Source organism: Nematolebias whitei, chromosome 17 (assembly GCF_014905685.2).
Source record: "Nematolebias whitei isolate Nwh7 chromosome 17, NemWhi1, whole genome shotgun sequence".
NCBI lineage: Eukaryota > Metazoa > Chordata > Actinopteri > Cyprinodontiformes > Rivulidae > Nematolebias > Nematolebias whitei.
This window is the reverse complement of record NC_056514.1, coordinates 13,508,718-13,530,574: the sequence shown is the minus strand read 5'-3', so window position 1 is coordinate 13,530,574 and position 21,857 is coordinate 13,508,718. Positions and strand designations below refer to the sequence as shown.

General features: G+C 40.3%; 1 protein-coding gene across 1 annotated transcript in view; it reads left to right on the top strand.

The window, feature by feature from the left end:
• Positions 1–21,857, top strand: part of dnah9 (dynein, axonemal, heavy chain 9) — a 428,033-nt gene that overhangs the window by 147,422 nt on the left and 258,754 nt on the right. The window contains exons 40-46 of the mRNA XM_037691599.1: positions 6,467–6,575; positions 6,726–6,873; positions 7,351–7,525; positions 8,786–8,959; positions 12,875–13,082; positions 15,854–16,019; positions 20,859–20,961. Coding sequence (XP_037547527.1) covers positions 6,467–6,575; positions 6,726–6,873; positions 7,351–7,525; positions 8,786–8,959; positions 12,875–13,082; positions 15,854–16,019; positions 20,859–20,961 — 1,083 coding nt within the window. The remainder of the gene's footprint in view (positions 1–6,466; positions 6,576–6,725; positions 6,874–7,350; positions 7,526–8,785; positions 8,960–12,874; positions 13,083–15,853; positions 16,020–20,858; positions 20,962–21,857) is intronic.

Below are 21,857 nucleotides of genomic sequence, written 5' to 3'. Positions count from 1 at the left end.
ACACACACACACACACACACACACACACACACACACACACACACACAAATAACACCTAGATACAAAACACATATCTGTTGCAAATATAGTCTTTTTAAGCACCATAGCAACAAAAATGAGTAAACCGACAGCCCACTTACAGCCTCTTGATGTTTTTCTACAGATAGCACACAACACAATTAAACCTAAATAGACCAGATCAGTTTTAGTAGTTGTGGGAGCAAAACGTTGGTTACGTACTGTAACCCCAGATTCTATGAGTATAGGCGTAGCCCTTTAAGCGTCGGGCCTCACTGGCTCCTGAATGGCTGAAGAAAAAAGCTATTTTGGGAGCCGATTTCCCGCTCTTAACGTAATTTATACGGACCGGGTGGGGCCCACACAGCAGGTGGGCGTGGACTAAATTTTTTCAGTTTTTATGCTGCGCATAACGGGATAAACCCACTAAAGCGAAGGCCTTAAAGGGCGAAGCCTATACGAAATAGAACAAATCAAGTTTAAAACTCATGAACTGCAGAATAAACAGAACTATCTTTGTCTGTTGACAATCTGTCAACATTTATGGAGCAAAGTGGTGATTAAACCTATTTGGTATAAAAGGTTCCAACACTGTGTTGATGAGATCCAAGTCACTTCATCCCTTCATCATTTCACTCACACCTGAAAGCTGGTGAGGCAGGTATGCAGGGAGTCATTGCAGACAGGGCAGGTAGACTAGAGAGTCTGGGTAGAATCGGACGGTCGCCGGTGCCCATGTCCAGCAATCACTGTGCGAGGGGCGGGGTACACCCTGGACAGGTTGCAAGTCCATCACAGGGCCACCTAGAGACAAACGAGACAAACAACCATTCACTCTCTCATTCACACCTAGGGACAATTTAGAGTTACCAATCAGCCTAACATGCATGTTTTTGGTCTGTGGGAGGAAACCGGAGCACCCGGAGAAAACCCACGCATGCACGGAGAGAACATGCAAACTCCACCCAGAAAGGCCCCTGGACCGGGGTTTGAACCAAGGACCTGCTCGCTGAGAGGCAGCAGCTCTACCAGTTGTGCCACCATGCTGCACCAAAACAAACCAATAAATTAAATATTTTACTCAATTTTATTGAGGTGGGACTGTTGAAGGTTAGTTGGCGGTTCAGAACTGTGGGGAAAAAAGACACAGTTTTCACTTTTACTAAAATCTGAGGATTTGCAATCTGCAAAACTTGAAGCCCCATTCCACGCAGCCAGTTTTTGAAAAACAGTCTGTTTTTTATGCATGGTTTGTAAAACTGAATTCTTGGGCCATATTGTCTCTGCCATGACCTTTGTAACCATACTGGCAGAAGTCCCAACTTTTAGGATTTAATCTGCTGGAATACACTTTTAAAACAAAGATAAAACAGATTTAATTACTTTTTTTGATTATTACTTATCATTGGCTTTGTTTTTAGACATGAGCCTTCTGGGCTTTAGCCTCAGATGTATTTTGTGACAGGAAATTCAGGTTTAAAATACAGCTTTAACAAACAGGATGAATGAGTTTTGTGTTTATTTGTCATATGCAGGTCAGCACAAGGTCAACAATGCAATGAAATGCTCAGGACAAGAAAAAAATGTCTTGACTCGCCAAAAAAACAAACAAAAAAATACCTAAGCATACAACAATAGTACAAAATAAAGAACCAGAATCAGAATAAGCTTTATTATCATTGCACCGAGCTACAACGAGAACATGTACATACAGCCGTCCGAAAGATGAACGTAGTGCACAAAGTTGCTGCTAGTTAGTGAGGCCCTCTTATTCTTATTCATAATAATATTTTTGCTTAGATGAGAAAGGGAAGAAAACACGAGGAGAGAAGGTATAAAAAAAATCTCTCACACCTTGTCCTAGACAGGGCATGATTTGAGGCATCAAAAAAACCTACCACAACATAGCAGCATAAATAGACATGATACCTATAGGCCGGTGAAGACATTGAATTTTAAAGGAAGGTCCAGAGCCCCTCTCAGCCATTGTCCAGATAAGAGGTGTTATTCATCACCAGCTCGGTTGAGGTTCTGTTACATGTCCATGGCCTTGGGGAAAGGAGGGGTGAGGAGACAGACAAAGCATCTTTGTTTTTTCTAAACATGCCAGGAGAAGTTGAGATAAGTCTGGTGTCGAGGCCACAGTTTGGGTCAAGCAAAACTCGTGAATTGTTGTTTCTGCCTTTTAAAGTCTCGCTGGTACATTTCTCTGATGGTGACTCCAAACAGCCAAATTGATTCCTTACGCCGAAAGTCGAGCTCACAGCTTTCTCCAAGATTATTCCCAACCATTCATGGCTGCTGCCAGAAAGTTCACAGCCCTGATAACAGCCTGCTCCACATAATTCAGTCTGAGTGCTGCCAAGCTTTGACACATTCCACACGAATTTGTAGACAATCCAGATTTCACCAACCCAAACAGCAAAATCCATTTGTCATCATGAATCCAATTTGTTTCTGTCGCGGTAAGAGGGTCCTCCTTACCCTGACTCCTGTTGGCAGAAGTTGATCTATTTTGTTGAGAGACCAGCTGATCAAATCCTTCGAATTAGGAAGGTATGAAGGGAAAAAAGAGTCTCTTTAAAAGTTCACAAGACAAGAGAGCATAACAGGGAAATGGGGGGACAAAGCAGAAGAGGACACATCTGTCTCCATTGGAGCACAGAGAGAGAGAGAGAGAGAGAGAGAGAGAGAGAAAAGTGAAAAGAAAATATAATATTTACAAGGTCTAAAAGAAATACAGTAAACAATATAGTAGAATACAGTGGTGCAAGTAGGATGAATCAATACAAATGCGTACCTTACAGTTAGTAACACTGATTAAATAACATGATACATATCACACACAACACAAACCACACAGGTTGTGTGACAGGCAGTGATCAACATTGACATGAACTGAACTATGATGGCAAGGCAGCGATACACATGATACAGCCACACAGTGCAGCAGAAACAAACATATTAGGTGTTACAGATGAGACTCAGTTCTGTTGAGCTGGCAGACAGAGAAGTCGTCCGGAGCCACAGCACAGTCGGGGATGGATAGCTCCAGCCATGCCTCCATAAAGACAAAGACAGAACAGCTCCTCGTGTCAGAGGCAGAGTTTCTTTATTTGTCATTTGCACCACATGTGGTACATGTGGTGGAATGAAATTGTGTACTAAGGTCCCAGCTACATCCAACAATAAAATGTAACAGAAAAACAGTAATAAGATCTAAAATATGAACTAAGAAAACCATCCATCCATCCGTCCATTATCTTTACCTGCTTATTCCATTTTGGGTCATGGGGGTCGTCGGTGCCCATGTCCGGCAATCACTGTGCGAGGGGCGGGGTACACCCTGGACGGGTCGCAAGTCCATCACAGGGACACATAGAGACAAACGAGACAAACAATCATTCACTTTTTCACTCACACCTAGGGACAATTTAGAGTTACCAATCAGCCTAACATGCATGTTTTTGGTCTGTGGGAGGAAACCGGAGCACCTGGAGAAAACCCACGCATGCACAGAGAGAACATGCAAACTCCACCCAGAAAGGCCCCTGGACCGGGGTTTGAACCAAGGACCTGCTCGCTGAGAGGCAGCAGCTCTACCAGTTGTGCCACCATGCTGCAACTAAGAAAACCATAAACTAAAAATACAATAAGCACTAATAGCATAAAAACAATACAAATAATAAAAACAATACGCTGAACAGCAGCAAGAATATGAGTCTGTGTGAGCAGATGAGTACGTATGTGTCCTGCTCATAATAAAGCTGTGCACAGATGTCATCCAGTCTACTCCTCAGAGACTGAACGCCTGAAAGCAAGACCAAGGGGAGAGAGAGTCTGTTGCATTTCTGACGGGTCCTGAACAAAACACAAGCTCACTTCCCTCTTTGTGTTTTCCTCTTACGGCACCTCAGTAAAGAAAGGCCTCAGGGGAAAATGTCTGCTGTGGAGTCCCAAAAAGTCAGACCAAAGTCCCCACTCACTAAAGATTGCAACTCCAAAACTGCATTGTGGTGATACCTGTAGCATTACCCCGTAGTTTTGCAGGTGCAAAAAGTCAACACAAAACAAGGAACTAAAAATGTGCAAGTTGAAGTGGAGCTTTCATCATTGCTGCCATGCTGCGGCGCACGTTGATGATGAACAGAGTTAAACATAGATTTGAGAGGCCCACAACAACACTACAACCATTTCAAAAGAAAATTTGCATTACACATTTTTGAACATGTTCAAAGTTTAAGCGACAAGACCACAAGCCTCTTCACCTCCCTCAAACATTTCCAAACATGTTGGAGCTCCAACTATTCATCGCAGCTCCAGCCCAATGACAGGCTACCTTTAGTTAAAGTTCATTTCTTTCAACCTCTCCACTGAGAGCGTTTTCATTTCCAGATGTTACCTAAGCAGCTAGCAAATCAATATTTGAAAAACATCACATTTCCATAATTTGGGCGACCTTATTTATTAAATTGTATATTTTATTTGAGTAACTGTCTTGAAAATGTCACTTATAGTACCTGTTAAAATGTAAAAACAATATCATGAAACATGTTGTTTGCAGTGTAGCTGAAGGATGTGGATCAGCAAATAAGCTTCCTACCTATATCTAGTCATGTACATATCAAGTCCAAAGAAAAAGCTCCCTGGCTGCAACTCTAAGTCTGATTAGTTGATTAAATTGTATGTCAGGACCTGTGCTTTGATTTGTTTTATTGATCGGGACCTTCAGCCCAGATATTGCACACACAAATTAATTATGGTTCATTTTTATTCCTAAGCATTAAACTACTCCAATGTGCAGGCGCTCAAACAGAAAACTCAGAATTAATAACTATAATATAACACTATGATTCAATTCTGTTTAGTCATACTGTATCAATTCATAATGAAAGTCATCTCAGACTTTTAACTACATTATAAAATTCTAATTAGTAAAAGTTATCTATCTAAAGAAGCCAGCAGATAGCATCACTTTGTCATAGTCTCCCATCCTGAGCAGCCCATCAGTGACAGTGGAAAGGAAAGTCCCTTTTAATGGGAACAAACCTTCAGCAGAACCAGATTTGAGCTCAGAATGTGCAGCCATCTGCTTTGACTGGCTGGGTTTGAGAGGAAAGGAAGGATAAACAGACAGACACAGAATGCCTGGTCCAGGTTTCTATGAGAAGACACAAACAAAACCACATTAATGATAGAAAACAATTACAAATACAAAGACAGACAGAACAAGAAAAGACAGCAGTAGAGTGAGGAGCAGAGTCAGTTTGTCCTCCAACAATCTAAACTTCTAGCAGCATAATGATGTAACAGCTCATAAACCCAAGCCGACCCTAACTATAGGATTTATAGTTTAAGGAAAGTCTTCGGACTTTCTTCAAAAGCAGAATGTCAGCCCCAGGGACAGAAACCAAATGTTGGTTCTACAAGAGAGCAGCCTGATAACACAAAGCTCTGACTCCCATTCTACCTTTGGATGCTCTAGGAACCACAAGTAAACCTGCAGTAACACTATGATCCTTACAATAGGATGGAGCTAGGTTGCTGAGAGCTTTGTATGTTAGAAGAAAGATTTTAAATTCTGTTCTGAATAAGTATATATTATATAATATTACATTATGTTATATAATATTATGGGAGTGGTGGCGCAGAGGTTAGAGAATGTGGCTCTGTGATCGGAATATTGCTGGTTCAAGTCCCAGTACTGATAACATCAAAAATGAGTGTGGGATAGGAGAAACATGCCTCCACCCTCATTTTCCCCACTCTGGACCCTTGAGCAAGGCCCTTAACCTCCACCATCTGCTCCTTTGGGCGACCTGGATAGCAGCTCTCTGCTCCACACAGAGGGCTGTGGTAGCTCGGTGGTCTGTGGTTGCATCAGGAAGGGTATCTGACGTAAAAATAATTGCCAAGTGTTCATGCAACTTAGTTTGCTGTGGCAACCCCTGAAGAAGGGAGCAGCCAAAAGAAGAAGAAAAATACATTATATTATATCATATTTATTATATTATATTATTCAAAAATGTACAAGACAAAAACAACTGGACTTAATTTGTAACAGAAGACGTTTAGCTTCTCATCCAAGGATCTTTCTCAATTCGAATTATTGGAATGATCTCAGAATTGCGAAAGCTCCTCAGATGAGAAGCGAAACATCTTCTGTTACAAATTAAGTCCAGTTGGTTTTGTCTTGTACTTTTTTGAATTTACCAAGTCCTGGATGACTGAGAATCTGCACTAGCATATATAATATATTATATTATATTATATTATATTATATTATATTATATTATATTATATTTTAACTCTGTGCTTTTATTTATTTTTTCATACCTAGCTAGTTCAGATCATTTTCTCTTGCGACCACTGAACTTTGCAAAAGGAATAAAAAGAAGACATGATGTAGCAGTTTGCAGTATGTAAACATGTTGTTGTCATGTGTTAGGTTCTGACTCTGGCCAGTAACGAGCGGATCCCTCTGAACCCCACCATGAGGCTGGTATTTGAGATCAGCCACCTTCGCACTGCGACCCCTGCTACTGTATCCAGGGCAGGTACAGAAACATCTATTCTTTTTATTTCCCGGTCCGCTTGATTATCTTTGGCCTACAAAAATGACTCACATCAGTGACTCACATCTTTGGTTATTTTTATCCAAAGGGATTGTTAAGGAGTTAATCTGAGTCCTGTGTCTTATTTTCTAGGAATCCTGTATATAAATCCTGCAGACCTGGGATGGAACCCGCAGGTCTCCAGCTGGATTGACAAGAGAGTGTTTCAGTCTGAGAAAGCTAACTTGACCATCCTGTTTGACAAGTACCTACCCTCATGTCTGGACGCCCTCAGGTCCAGGTAAAGCAGCTCTCGAAGGGATCAGACAGGAAGTGAAGTGCCTGCTGTCATGTTGGTGACGCAGTGTGTTGGGGTATGACAGAACACGGGTAGTAACTGTGTGATGTGGGCGTGCTGTAGCGGGGCAAACAGAGAATGACTCAGAGAACTGGACGTGCTTCTGCAGCTTTCATCCTCCAACACCTCCTTCATCATCATTTTTAGAGCAAATAACAGGAAGCAGAGGAGGGAAGGATGCATTGTTCAAATATGCACCGCTGTATTCCAGCTCATAAATCTGTGTCCTCTGACGTACGCTTAAAATCAAACTCTTCATTCATGAGGAGTTTTCATTGTTTTGATCAATCTAAAAAAAAAAAAAAGTGTCACGTTTGATAAAACCCAAATTTATGTTTGAATCTTTCTCAGAGAGCACAGTCAGACCTTTGCTTACTGGTTGAGGTTTTGGTGAAAGGATTCTGGTTTATGTTTGGACAGGTTTAAGAAGATCATCCCAATCCCTGAACAGAGTCTTGTCCAAATGCTGTGCTACCTGCTGGAGTGTCTCCTGACTGCAGAAAACACGCCACCGGACTGCGCCAAAGAACTTCATGAGCTCTATTTTGTCTTTGCTGCAGTCTGGGCTTTTGGAGGAGCCTTGTTCCAGGACCAGGTGGGTCTCTGGCCACATGAGATGATTACCAAGTGGCTGCAAAAACAGGGAACGGATTTATTTTCTTATCACAACTCATCTCTGAAACAGTTTTTTTTTCTTCTTTTTTCCCACTTTCACTCAAGCAGCTCAACATTGTGTCTATTTATATAAAAAAAAGTGATTTGAATGTTATTTTTTGCATGAAGATATTACTTTTGTTTTGTTTTTTTAATGGGGAGATTGTCATCTAAAACTGAAGTGGACTTTATTCCTGCTCAGAAACACACAGACTGTCTGAATTTAAATCAGCAGGAGAGCTGTGGCGAGCAGTTGCTTAGCAATCCAGTTAGTGCAGTACAGTAAGCGTGTCCGTCTGAGTTATGGGATGAAACTGCTCTCCCCTCAGTACAAATGTACTCCACTTTATTTTCCCATCACAGATGCATTTGAATGTTAAGTGGTTTTATTGACTGGAGAGTCGGTGTTGAATAGAGGAGACAGGTATCACGGGCTGGGGGAGGGTTAGGGGTGGGTGGGGAGCTGTCAGCCAGCAGGAGATGAGACTTCTTTTACTGTGTGAATCACACGGATGGATAGATGCTCTGCCACCTCTCATTTAATACCCTTTACTTGTTGTATCTGTGTACTCCCAACATGTATTTGTCCTTTGCTTTGTCTTCACACTCGACTAAATTAAATGCAGATCCATCGCTGCTACGTAGAGGAATAAAAGCAAAAAAATAGTAATTTTTGCTAAACTGACCCCATTTTGATAAAGTCCATTCTCTGGTCTTATTCGGTTCAATTCAGTGGCGCACAATACAGACATGCTAGCTACGATGAAACAGATGTAGCACTCCACTTCTCTCAGGCATCCTAACACCAGCCCTCACCCGGTCAACAACTGCAGGCATTAACGTAGAGCTAAGCTAGCGGGCAACATAGATGTGTCTCCTCATTCCCCCATCCCATCGACAAAAACAAAACAACAACAAAAAAACAAACTCAGAGATGAGCGGCAGATGATGGAAGGGAAACACTACAGTAACCAGGAAAACCCGGAGTTGACTCCTATTGGTTTGAGTATTCTCCTATTAATTAAGTGGAACAGATTTATTCACGAAGAAATAGAAACAGTGCTGGGTGAACCACTATTTCATGGTAAATGTGGGTGCAGGGGGTCCAAATGAGTACTTTTTAAATGTGGAAGGGGACAAGTCCCCTCCACATATAATTATTGTGATGCCTATTACTCTCTCTGTTTCTGTGTGTGTTCAGATGGTCGACTACAGAGTGGAGTTCAGCAAGTGGTGGGTCACCGAGTTCAAAACCATTAAGTTCCCATCTCACGGCACTGTGTTTGATTACTACATCGACCCCGAAACCAAAAAGTTTGAACCATGGTCCAAGATGGTGCCCCAATTTGATATGGATACTGATGCACCACTTCAGGTAAATCTATCTCTATTGATCAGAAGGTCTGAAAGATAAATCTGGTTTGATCCAAATATGCTGAGACAGGCAGGTGGACTAGGTTTTCTGGACAAAAAACAAAATACATGTATGAGGGTTGTCCCACTTTGCCTTTTATTGAGAACACTACAGTTTCAGTTCTGATAGGTTGGATAAGGAATAAAAAGACAAATCCTGATGCATTCTCAATAATCCAGGTAGAAAATTTCAAAAAAGTTAAGTCAGGTCCTCTGGACCGGTTCAAAAAACAAAAAAACAGACTGAAGAAGTCTTTTGGATGAAAGACGAAACGTTTCTACAACTTTTTGTTTTTTGAACTCATCCAGAGGACCTGACTTAACTTTTTAGAAAGAAAAAGAAACTTAATAAAATAAATAAATAAATAAAAAACATTTGCAAGACACAGCTAACCAGAGACCACCTTAGAATCTTCTTCTTTCAGCTTTTCCCTCTTCAGGGGTCTCCACAGTGAGTCCTCCTCCACCTTCTCAGTCTGTCCTCTGCATCCTCTGTCCTCACTCCAACTACCTCCATGTCCTCTCCAACTCCTCTTTGGCCTTCCTGTCTTCCTTCCTCTCTTTCTTCCTTCCTGTCTTTTTCCTGGCAGCTGCATTTCTAACATCCTCCTACCAATATGCCCACTGTCCCTCCTCTGGACATGTCCAACCCATCTCAGTCTGGTCTCTAACTTTATCTCCCAGTTGTTCAACCTGTGCTGTACCTCTGATGATCTCATTCATTATCTTATCCATTCTTGTCACTCTTGAGGAGAACCTCAACTTCATTTCCGCCACTTCCACTTCTTTCTCCTGTCTTTTTGTCAATGCCACTGTCTTCAGACCATGTAATATAGCTGTTCCACCTGGCTGGTGAGAGACCACCTTAGAATAAAGGTTTTATTTATACAATCAGAAAATCAGCAGAAATAAACACAAAGTCCTGAATCGATTTCATCTGATCAGTGAGAGGATTTGTGCTCTCTAGCGTCTTTCCCCCTTGTGGTCTGCTCCAGCTCCAGCTGTTCCCACCTGTTCCTAATTATCTTTTCCACAGGTGTTTGTTATTATCTCCTCGTTAGTGTTCTTATTTATTGTGTGTCTCCTTTTTATTCCCCTGTCCGTGGATTATCCTGCGAAGGTTGTCATGGTCTGTTTCTCCGAACCAGTGTTTCTCCGTGTCATTCTGCTCCTGTGTACTTCCTGTGAGTTTTGCTGCCACGTCAGCCTTTTGTTTTGTTTAATAAATTAATTTCCTGATTTTTACCTCCGAGTTCTTCTTCGTTGCCTGCACATTGGGTTCAACTTCAAAACTGCATCAGATTGTGACACTCAGAGTATGTGTTGCAGATAAGTCTCAGCTACTTCCACACCAAATTAGTTCATTATCTAGAAATTATAATTTTTCTACGTGCCACATTTGATTAGCTGTGGTGGCCATTTTGAATCTGCGGACTTTACATTTATCACTTGCTGTTGTACGTTCAAAGATTACTGTCTGAGAGTTTCAGTAAAATAATACATCCGGTGAATCAGCAACAAGAGCACACAAACACACACACACACAGGCAATTACATGATCACACATGGTTTGAGGCAACTGGTGGTATACTTGTTCTGACTATTTTTAAGTCTTCAAGTTCAAGCTCAGGTAGGTTTATTGCCGTTCTCACCACATGTGGTAGATGAGGTGGAATTATATTATGTACACAGGGTCCCAGTTGCATCCAACAATAGCAAAACTATAAAGTGTAAAACGAAACAGTATATAAGGATCTAAAGTATACACTAAGATATACGCTAAATGAACGCCAAAGTGTATGCTAAAATATCCAAGATATATGATAAACACTAATAGTGCATAACAATACATTGTAAAACAGCAGCCTAAACATGAGTCTGTGTGAGCAGATGGATATGAATGTATACAGCAGCATGCAATAATCAGCAACATGGATAATCAGCAGTACATATGTCACATTTCACTAACTAAAGTGGCATTACAGTGTTATTTTTTTTCTTACTGTGATTATCCTGGTTAGAGATCCATGAGTCTAACAGCCTCAGGGTAGAAGCTGTTCCTCAGTCTAGTGGTTCTACACTTAATGCTCCTCAACCTCCTGCCTGAGGGGAATGGGGCATAAAGTGTGTGTGTTGGGTGAGTGGGGTCCTTCATGATGCAGGTGGCCCTCTTCCTGCATCTGGAGGTGTAGATGTCTGTGATGGTGGGGAGACTGACTCCAACATCTTCTGTGCAGCCTTCACCACTCTCTGCAAAGCTTTTCTTTCTGCAGCTGTGCAGCCTCCATGCCACACTTTGATGCTGGCGCACAGGATGCTCTCCACTGCACACCTGTAGAAGGAGGTGAGGACTGAGCTTCCCAGACCAGCTCGTCTCATCCACCGGAGAAAGTGCATAGTCGCTGATGTGCTTTCTTGATCAGGCTGGTATCAGGCTACTCTGTTGATCGATTCTTGCGGTGTGCATATCCGTGTTTTCTCGGCTTCCTTTTTAAAAACATTTCAATGTGACAAAACTTTACCTTCTAAGTGACTTTTGTTTTACAAAATCACATTGAAAAATAAAAAACTAATTTCTGTGTATATGGGAGACATGACAGATAATTTATTTCCTGGTCTCTTTAATCATGGTCTTCAGTGTTCTGTTCCAGCAGGATGTGCCCATAAATTTTTTATTTGTAGCATCACCTGCCACAGTTATCAGTTATTTTCATTGTCATTACCATCCATCCATCCATCCATCCATTTTCTTCCGCTTATCCGGGGTCGGGTCGCAGGGGTAGCAGCTTAAGTAGGGAGGCCCAGACTTCCCTCTCCCCAGCCACTTGGGCCAGCTCCTACGGGGGAATCCCGAGGCATTCCCAGGCCAGCCGAGAAACATAGTCCCTGCAGCGTGTCCTGGGTCTTCCTCTGGGTCTCCTCCCAGTGTGACGTGTCCAGAACACCTCACCAGGGAGGCATCCAGGAGGCATTCTAACCAGATGCCCGAGCCATCTCAACTGGCTCCTCTGAACGTGGAGAAGCAGGGCTCTACTCTGAGTCCGTCCCAGATGACTGAGCTTCTCACCCTATCTCTAAGGAAGAGCCCAGACAACATCATCAGGCCAGGATTCTGCGGTCAACACTCATCTCCAGGCCAGCGGTCACTCTTTCAGGGATGAAGATGTTCACATCCTGGACAGAGAGGAACAATGTTTTGAGAGAGGAGTAAAGGAGGCCATCTTTGTGAAAAGAAACCGTCCATCATTAAACAGGGGTGGAGGCCTCCGGGTTCAACTGTCCCCCCCTTACAACGCTGTGATTGCTAGTATCACTCAACCCCCTGTGAATAGTAAACAGCCATCAGTGTGCTAATGATCCATTGTTTGGCTGATGGTCCTTATTGACCATGTGAGCAGCTGGTTTTGGTTGTCAGCAGCAAACTGGTTGATCCACTCAGAGAAGGTGCTATTTAAGAGACTGAGCTGAATACAGCACCTCAGACTGAGGAAGTCTCTCAAATGAGAGACGAAACATTTCTATATTTTTTTGCTTTGTTTTGTTTTTTGTGTTTTTGAATGTCCAGAGGACCAGATTGAACTTTTTTGGATTTTTCTACCTGGATTATTGAGCATGCATCAGGATAACTGACAGATATTTTTTTTATTTTCACTGACTGCCACTTTGGGTAAAAATACAGCACCAACAACCAAAAACCTCAGAATCAGTCTTCCTTGGTGCCTTTAGTAGAAACTGATTGTCTTTATCTCACATACAGCTTTAATAAGAAAAGACAACATTTTGTTGTGTTACTGGGATGCAAGTTCATCAAAAATGTTAAACACAAAGTCTTTATAAAAAAATTGAGACATATTTTCTGTGTGGCTCCTCTGTGCAGGCATGTGTCGTCCATACCACAGAGACCATACGGGTTCGATACTTGGTGGACCACCTCCTGGAGCACCGCAGGCCAGTCATGTTGGTCGGGAACGCTGGCACTGGGAAGTCGGTACTGCTTGGAGACAAACTTGACTCACTGGACACAGAGAAATACTTAGTCAAAAATGTTCCCTTTAACTACTACACCACATCTGCTATGCTCCAAGGTACGAACCAACCATTGGCTTCATACAGCTGCTACATGGGAGGAAAAAACTTTTACAGGGTTAAAGACATCTGAAAAATCCAACACTTGTTTTATGCATGGCTTTAAGAAAACCAGCTCATGCAAACAACAAACTAGCATTAAAATGTTAAATATTTATATAAATGACCAGCTGATAGCTAACAGATAAAATACACAGGAGGGAAACCAGTCCATATAGAAAACCAGTTTCAAATTTAAGGCCTAGCTTTTGCCAGAATTTTTGAAAAGCATCATCTTTTAATGGGAAATAGAGTTGTAGCCTTGTTTTCCAAACCATGAAAATAACATAAATGGTAAATGGACAGTCTTTATATACCACCATTCTATCTAGAGTTGCGATTTTTGACCCGTGCCCTACCCGGCCCGAATTTTGAGTCGAGTCGGACCAAAATTATGTGCTTGATGGGCAATTTGGGTTGGTCGCGGGCTTTTGATGCAGTTTTACGAATCATACAGCACAAATAAAACTAAACTTGTTTGGAAGGAGGCAGTAAGCTTATAGGTTGAGGATGAAGAAAGAAAGAAAATAGAGTGCAGAAGTTAATCATACTGTGAAAAGAGAGAGTAGCGCTGGCGCATTGCACAACAATTGCACATGTGGCTCCGCCCGCCCTTTGCTCTCATCATAAGCAACGTAATAGAGCTGGAAAGTATTAAACACAAGCTAAAAACAGGAGAATTCACTCTACAAAGCCAGCACAGTGAAACCTGCTGATGTGTCAGGTGCACGATCAGGCCCGACCAGTTAGTTGAAAGAGGTAAAAACAAGTCCAGTTAAGCTTCTGATGGACAACCGGATCATCAGCTGCGCATGTCCACTGACCAGCCAGTTGAAAGAGGTAAAAAATGTACAGTTAAGCACCCGATGGATCACTGGATCATCGGCCGCATGCATCCTGCTCCGCATCTTGCTCATATCTGCAGTGAAGAAAGTTGCAGCATCTGAAGCCACAAAAGCCGAAGCGAGCAGCGCGTTCAGTTAAAATAACCTTTTTTTTTTTTTTCCAAATAATTTTGCTCTAAAATATTTTTATTCATTTGTATAATAGCCTATCTTTAGAGTTAACTTTTTAGGCTTATCGTTTTGTATGTTAATATCCATTTGGTGAGTTTTTAATAAACAAGAAATCTTACATCTTCCTTTCTTTGAAATACGTTTTTAAAATTATCATGTCAAACTGATTTGTTTACAAAAGCAGTCAAAGCTTAATTTAAAATAAATGTTTTGTTTTTTTTCGGGTTCGGGCCTCTAATTATAGTTAATTAGTCTGGGTGGGACGGGCTCGGACAAAATGCCTATAGACTTGGGCCGGACCAGGCCGGGTCAGATTTTTTGGACCCGAATGCAACTCTAATTCTATCTAGTCAAGATACTCAAAACGCTTTATAATACCCATCCACACAGCACTCTACTAGATCTCTACAAAGATAATCTGAATCTGTAGAGACTAATCAGAACTTAAGATCACATTCATATATGATAGGACACACATGAGAGACAATGAGGGGTTCTGTGTCTTGCCCAGGGATACTTCAGCACTTGACTGCTGGTGGAATCGAACCCCCAGCTCTCCCTTTTGAGGATGACTGCTCTAACCACTCAGCCACAGCTGCCCCACAACATGGTGTGCAAACTTGTGAGATCAAGCTAGATCTTAAGGGATCTCTGACCTTGACGTGGTATTACAAAACCAAACGTTTTCTTGTTGAGAAGGCAAAACCAGATCAGAACCAAGGCAAGACAAGCAAGAATAAATCTGTACTTGAAATTATTTTTCTTCATGAATTTTGAATTTGTGTTATTACATTTGATTAAATCTACATCTGATTGTTTGTGAATCATTTTTTTTCCATGGCACACATTGACAGAGAGGCAGAAATGACTCAACTTGTGCGTTAGCTCCGGAGCTAATATACGTATATTAGAGATGAGATAAATGGCTCTTTGAAGCGAAACCAAATCTTCATAATCTGTTTACTTTATGGAAAAGTTAAATTTTGAACCACAGTAACACCATCACACATGGATATACGTCATTACATATGCCGTAGGTTATGATGTATGTTGTCAGTGCTACATTTTGAAAAGCGGGAACCCCCCTCCCCCACTCCTCCTAAGTTGCTACTCCTCCTGCTCCATCTACTCCCTAGAAAAGGTGGGAATTACCATGGCGACCCATGACACAGATTCATTCAGATGGATGGATGGATGGATGGAAGTTTAGCTTCTATTTTTTTATTTCAAGAAAAAAACTTTGTAAAAGCTTATATAATACTCGTTAATATGAGTTTAATCTCTTGTCATAGCTTAAATTATTAGAGAAGCAATTCACAAATTATGTTTAGGCTTAATAAATGAAAACTGGTATGTGATGTAATGCCAAAGTTGTAGCTGCATTGGCAACCTTTAATATTTCTTTAAAAACTTGTTTTGACTTCATAATAAAAAAAAACAGGCAACAGCTTTAAATTTTCCTGCTTCTCTCCTAGTCATTTTAAAAAGCCAACAAAACAGTAATAAACATCTTTTTTTGTTTGTATTTGGATTTATTACAGCAGCACTTGACTCACAAAGGCTGTGAAACATACACTTGTGACCTTGTGTTCATGTTCAAATGAAGTGTGCTTGATCATTTTTGAGCTGTTTCATGTGCATGAGTCATTTTTAGAAACCATAAAGGTAAAACAATGGAGAGAAAAAGAAAAAGTACTGATTATTCTCCCACACAGATGTGCTGGAAAAGCCCCTGGAGAAGAAAGCAGGGCGCAACTATGGACCTCCTGGCAGCAGAAGACTGGTCTACTTTATAGACGACATGAATATGCCTGAGGTGGATGCTTATGGCACGGTGCAACCTCACACTCTCATACGCCAACACATGGACTACAACCACTGGTAAGACGCAAGCTTTAGCTGCTGTTTGAAAAGAGGAACACAATTTCTTTTTGTAATATGTTGTATCTCAGTGGGATGCATTTATTTGTTGCTGACTAATCGTCTCGTCTTGAAACGTAGGTGTCTCAATATTTATAAATGCCTTATAGAGGTTTCAGTCTTGGCACCAGAATTTTTTACATTTTACTCGAAAAATGTGCAACAAATTCAGTTTCAAATAAAGTTGCTTTAGTCACCTGAAAACCTGTCAAACCCTACTGCTGCCCTTGGGTCAAAATGAACCACAATGTATCATTCCTAACCCCAAAGCTTACACAAGGCTTCGGGGTTAGGGCAGCAGAAGGGTTAATTTAGTTCCTAACAAGACTTCTAGTTTCACAGCAAGTATCTCATTGGGTTACGACTGTGGGCAACTAGTTTCCCATCATGGAGTGAGGAGGGGGTATTGGAAATACACTGTCCGTCTATGCATATTTGAAAATGATCATTTGAAAAATAAGTGAGGAACCAACGACCATTTTGGTGTGTGGCTGCATCTAGATAGGAAAGGTTCCTTTCAAATATTGGGTTGTCACATCAAAATCCAAGATGGCTGTCACCATAAAAGTCCTTCCATGCTTTGAGCATGATCATTTGAAATATAAGGGATGTGCAGATTTCCATTTTTAGGTATGACAATATTTAGCCATAAAAAAATATGTCTTGTTTGTTACGTCAGAATCCAAGATGGCTCCCACCATCTGTCATATGTTTGTCTTGTGTGTTGGATAACTTGAAAAATACGTAACATGTCATCTTCCACTTTGGTGTGTGGCTGCATCACTACATCTGGCTTTAAGTTTGATTTTTCATGTTTTTTGCTAGCATTTCATTACTTTTGGCTAAAAGCTAACAATTTCCTGCAATTTGCAAGGGTTTCATGACTAGATTTTACGCTAGCATTTTCTTATTTTTTGCTGTAAATGTTTTCTTGACTTTTGCTAGTATTTCACTAGTTCTAGCTCTGAGCTAGCTTTTTCTTATTTATTTCGACTATTTCACTACTTTTGCCTCTTTTGTAGCTTTTTCAAGTTTTTTTGCTAGAGTTTTGTTAGAGATGGCTTTTAGCAGGATTTTGTGTATTTTTTATTTTGCTCCTTCTGCCTGCATTCATGCTGATTTTAGTATCTGTTTTTATAATCACTAATGGTTCGGCTCATTTTAGCTATTAGAATCTGAATCAGCTTTATTGTCGTTGCACAGAAGAGCAACAAAATTACATTTCAGTACAGCCCATCTGAAATAACACAAACAAACAGATGGGGTCGACGGACGGGGTGTCTGAGGCTGCAGCCTCACTGAGAGGCACTTCCTTTGTCGTTAGATTAGAAAAAGGGGAACATGAGGGAAAAGGAGGGAGAAAAAAAAGTCACATCTCACACTGTGTCCCTGTGAAGATCTGATGTTGAGGGAGAGACACCTTCAGGTTTCATCAACAAGATCCCAACGTCCATTTGGCCAAAGAACTCATCACCATCCTAAAGATAAACAAAATAAATGATTGCCAGAAATATAACCATCAGGGAATAAAATTGATGAACTACAACAGACCACCATGAAGAATTACATAACAGGAATTGTATGAAATGCAATTTATGCTAACGTGATGATAACTACTATTTGGTCATATTTTCAAAATCTCTATCAATAAACATTGTAAAATCAATATTGGTTTAAGGACTATTTGAGGGAGCTTCTTGGTCACTGAATGGAAATAGATCTTGTGACATTGCAGAAGCTTATTGAAACAATGGCACAGCGAATGCATGCCGTAATCAAAGCTAAAGGCGGTCCAACAAAATATTAGTGTGTGACCTTTATTTGGTGGCAACTTTTTTTGGGCCAGGCAGTGTATGAAAACATACAATGAAAAAAAAACAAACAAAAAAAAAAAAAACAGGGATATGTTGCTACAGTAAAAATTACAATAATATCTAAACTGCATTATGAAACTGACAATTGACTAAAGCAGAAAAACAAAAGTTTTACAAAATCTAGCTGTCTTACAGTTGTCTACAAAAACTAACTTCTATCTTTGATCTGCAGACAGTCCTCTTTATCACAGCTGGCTTGTTCAAATTATACAATAAACATCAAATTATAAAAGTCGCAATTACAAACAAAATGTATACTTACAAAACTAGATTTGAAGAACTCCATAGGATTGTCTCCAAGTAGGTGAGGAAGCCCACTTAGTATGACTGTTCTTTTTTCAGTGGGATCCAGTGACTGTAAGACTGAAAATGGATAAATATGTCAAAAGGAAAAGTCTCTCATACACACAGACAAAGACACACAGAGACAATTTGTGCTTTGTTTTGTCCTGGTATTACCTGCATTTGCTGCAAAAGCTGTGCCAAATGTTCACCCATGCTGCCCTCTTAGCTTTAAAAATTTCTATAAGACGGGTAGTGTGATCATCAAGGGCAGAATACAATTCCTGCAGCAGGTCTTTTCCCACAATCCTTTTGAATTCCAGACAAATCTTAAAATATATATAAAAAAAATGAAATTAGTGTTCTGTACAACTGGAGAGAAAAAGACCATCAGCATATTTATGTGTACCTGCTTATTAGTATATAGAGCGGCCAGCATTTCATCAGAAGGCTTATTGGTGGTGATGTCTCCACAACTTCATCCCTCCAAATGTTAGGTCCATACTTTGTTGTGTTTTCCATTTGGCACACAAATCTAATGGGGCGGTTACAAAAAAAATAAATAAAGAAAAGCAGAATTTAATGAACTAAAACTATCAAGCAAAATTCACTAAAGTGCCAGGAATGATTGTAAGAACCAACAGCCCTTAGTTTGACTATTCACTGTTCAAGTTACAAAAAAAAATTAAAGCATGTGGTAAATTATTCTGTATGCAACAAAAAGCTAACGTAAAGCTAACTGCTAATAGCATTAGCTTTCTGTGAGAGGCAATTAGCTTTTGTTTGCTACAGACATTAACTACCGGTACGAATTCATTCAGTCCCAAAAGAACAACAAAGTATGATCGACTAGCTATAATGTAGGGCCAAAATGATGCAGTTGACACTCCGGTGAAATATTATAGCTAACGTTAACTTGAGCACGGCAAAAAATTTTTATTTTACCCAGGAAGTACAACTATTATAAAAAACGGAATCAAATGTGTGCATTTAACATATGTCGATAAACTGAAACATCATCCAGACTAACCCGATTTCCCCACTTCATCTCATTAATGAGAAATGCAGCTAGCAGTCAGGAGAAACTTGCACTGGGCTCACCATTCCTCTTCTTTTTCTCACCATTCCTCTTCTTTTTCTCACCATTCTTCTTCTTTTTCTTCTTCTTCTTTGTTCACGGGGCAGGTGTTCACTGACAAGCCCCGCCCAAAACCAATAAAAATATTTAAATGAGAGTTGTCTCCACTCATAGCCATTAGTACTGCAAATACTCATTTTGAGTAGTTTACAATTCACATATTGTTTAGTAATGGTCCCACCTTTTGCAAAATAACAAAAAGATTAGTAATAATAGCTTGACTTATTATGTAAAAGAAAATTTGGGTTAACAGTGTAGTAACGTTTTTAATGTGGGGGATAAAAGACATGTCCTGATCAAAAATAACACCAAGATTTTTAACGTTAGAGCTGGAGGACAGATTAATGCCATCTAAGGAGGGAGAAAGACTGAAAAATTCATTCCTAAGGTGCTCAGGTCCAAAAACCAAAACCTCATTTTTTTCTGTGTTCAACAGGAGAAAATTAAGGGTCATCCAGGATTTTATGTCTTTAAGACATGCTTGTAGTCTAAGTAGCTGATTGGATTCATTGGGTTTAATGGACAAATGTAATTGTGTGTCATCAGCATAACAATGGAAATAACTTTCAGCTTCATCTTTCAAAATTTCAGATATTGACATATTTCAAGTAAGCTCTAGCTTTTCAAGAAGCTTTCAGCAAACTCATTTAGCAATTAGTATTCACACTGCAATTTTTGTAGAAAATGCAGTTTCTCTAGTTCAGGGCTATTCAACTAAATTGCTCAGGGAGCCACAGTTACTGAAAGCCAAGAGCTCAGAGGCCAGACATCCAGCAGTTATTCTCATTAAGAAAGGTTTTTTTTGTTTGTTTTTTTTTTTTTACGATTTAAATATAGTTTTATTTAAAAATGTATCCCTTGGTGGGCCGAATTGAGCACACCCGTGGCCCTGATTTGGCACCTGGGCCACCAGTTGAATAGCCCTGCTCTAGTTACTTTTAACATTTAAACATCCACATGTGGTAGAACCAGTTAAAATGAAGTGAAACATCTAATTTCTTGTAGTCTCCATCAGTCACAGCCCAGTGAGGTACTACATTTAGAAAACAGTGATTTGTATAATAAACTGTTAGCAGTTGGTTAAAATCCTAAAGAACAGACATTTCCCCTTAGAATCCAGGAAGATCCCTGCCTTAACATCAATATGTTTCAGCTTCTCTGTATATCAGAAGTAAGTCGTGAGAGCCGGGCTGTGTAATTCTTCGTAAAAAAAGGATTTTGTTGCTCATCTCTTCGACACAGTGAGGCCATTCTGAGCTTGGTTCCACTGTGTCAGACACTGGCTGACTGGCTTAGACATGGACAGCCCATTAAAGATATGCTTGGAGGATTTCAGGTATGAAATTGAGAGGAAGAAGGTTGCTTCGGAGACACGCCAGCTTAAGTAGGAGCTGGGCTGTTCATATCAGCAGAAAGTCCGTGTGAGCCGGGGCATATTCAGGGTTTATGTGGCTGCGAAGCTGTTAAATAACAATTTTATTTTCTCTGTGTGTGTGTGTTCTGCAGGTATGACCGTAATAAGCTGCTTTTGAAAGAAATACACAACATCCAGTACGTGTCCTGCATGAACCCCACGGCCGGCAGTTTCACCATTAATCCTCGACTGCAGGTACACAAACATGTGTCCGGGACATTGTGTTCCACTGCTTATGCAATAAACTGCCAAGGTTGCATGTTCTGGTTTTATCATTTATATCAGTGCAATACTTATTTGTTAAAGAATGAATGCATTAATTTTTATTTTGTTTACATAAAAAAAATACAACAGGAGCATAAAAGTTGTTAACAAAAAGAGACATAAATCAATAGACATATAAAGGCCTATAAAAGGTAAAGTATAGCTTGAAGGAGTTTGTGTTAATATAGAAACATGGTGGACTCCAACAGTTTTTCGCTCAACTTTTAGATGCAGACCTTTTTCAACAAATAGCACCTGAACAATGTGTGTGATACTCAACCACAAACAAGTGAAGTTTTGGCACAATATATGTCAGGTTGTTGTATAAAAATAGGATGGTGTAAAATTATATTGGGGCGTCTGTGGCTGAGTGGTTAAAGCAGTTACCGTCCAATGCAAAAGTTGGGGGTTTGATTCCACCAGCAGTTATATGCCCAAGTGTCCCTGGGCAAGACATTGAACCCCTCATTACCTCCATCGTGTTTCATCTATGTATAAACATGATAAAGTCACTGATTATTCTTTGTATAAATGTAGTAGAATGCTGTATGAATGGGTAAACGAGGGCACAGGTTGTGTTGTAAAGAGCTTTGAGTGTCTTGGTAAGATAGAAAAGTGCTACCTAAGTACAGTCCATTTACCATTTAAAATGGCTGCTGGTTTTGGCAGCCATCTTGACTTGAGTTTGCTCCAAAAGCTCAGCAGTTGTAAATTTACTTCCAATGAATATTTAGTGAGTTTCATTAAAATCTGTCCAGTGGTTTATGAGATAAGTCCTGCGATGGACTGGAGACATATCCAGGTGTCCCTGTGATGGACTGGAGACA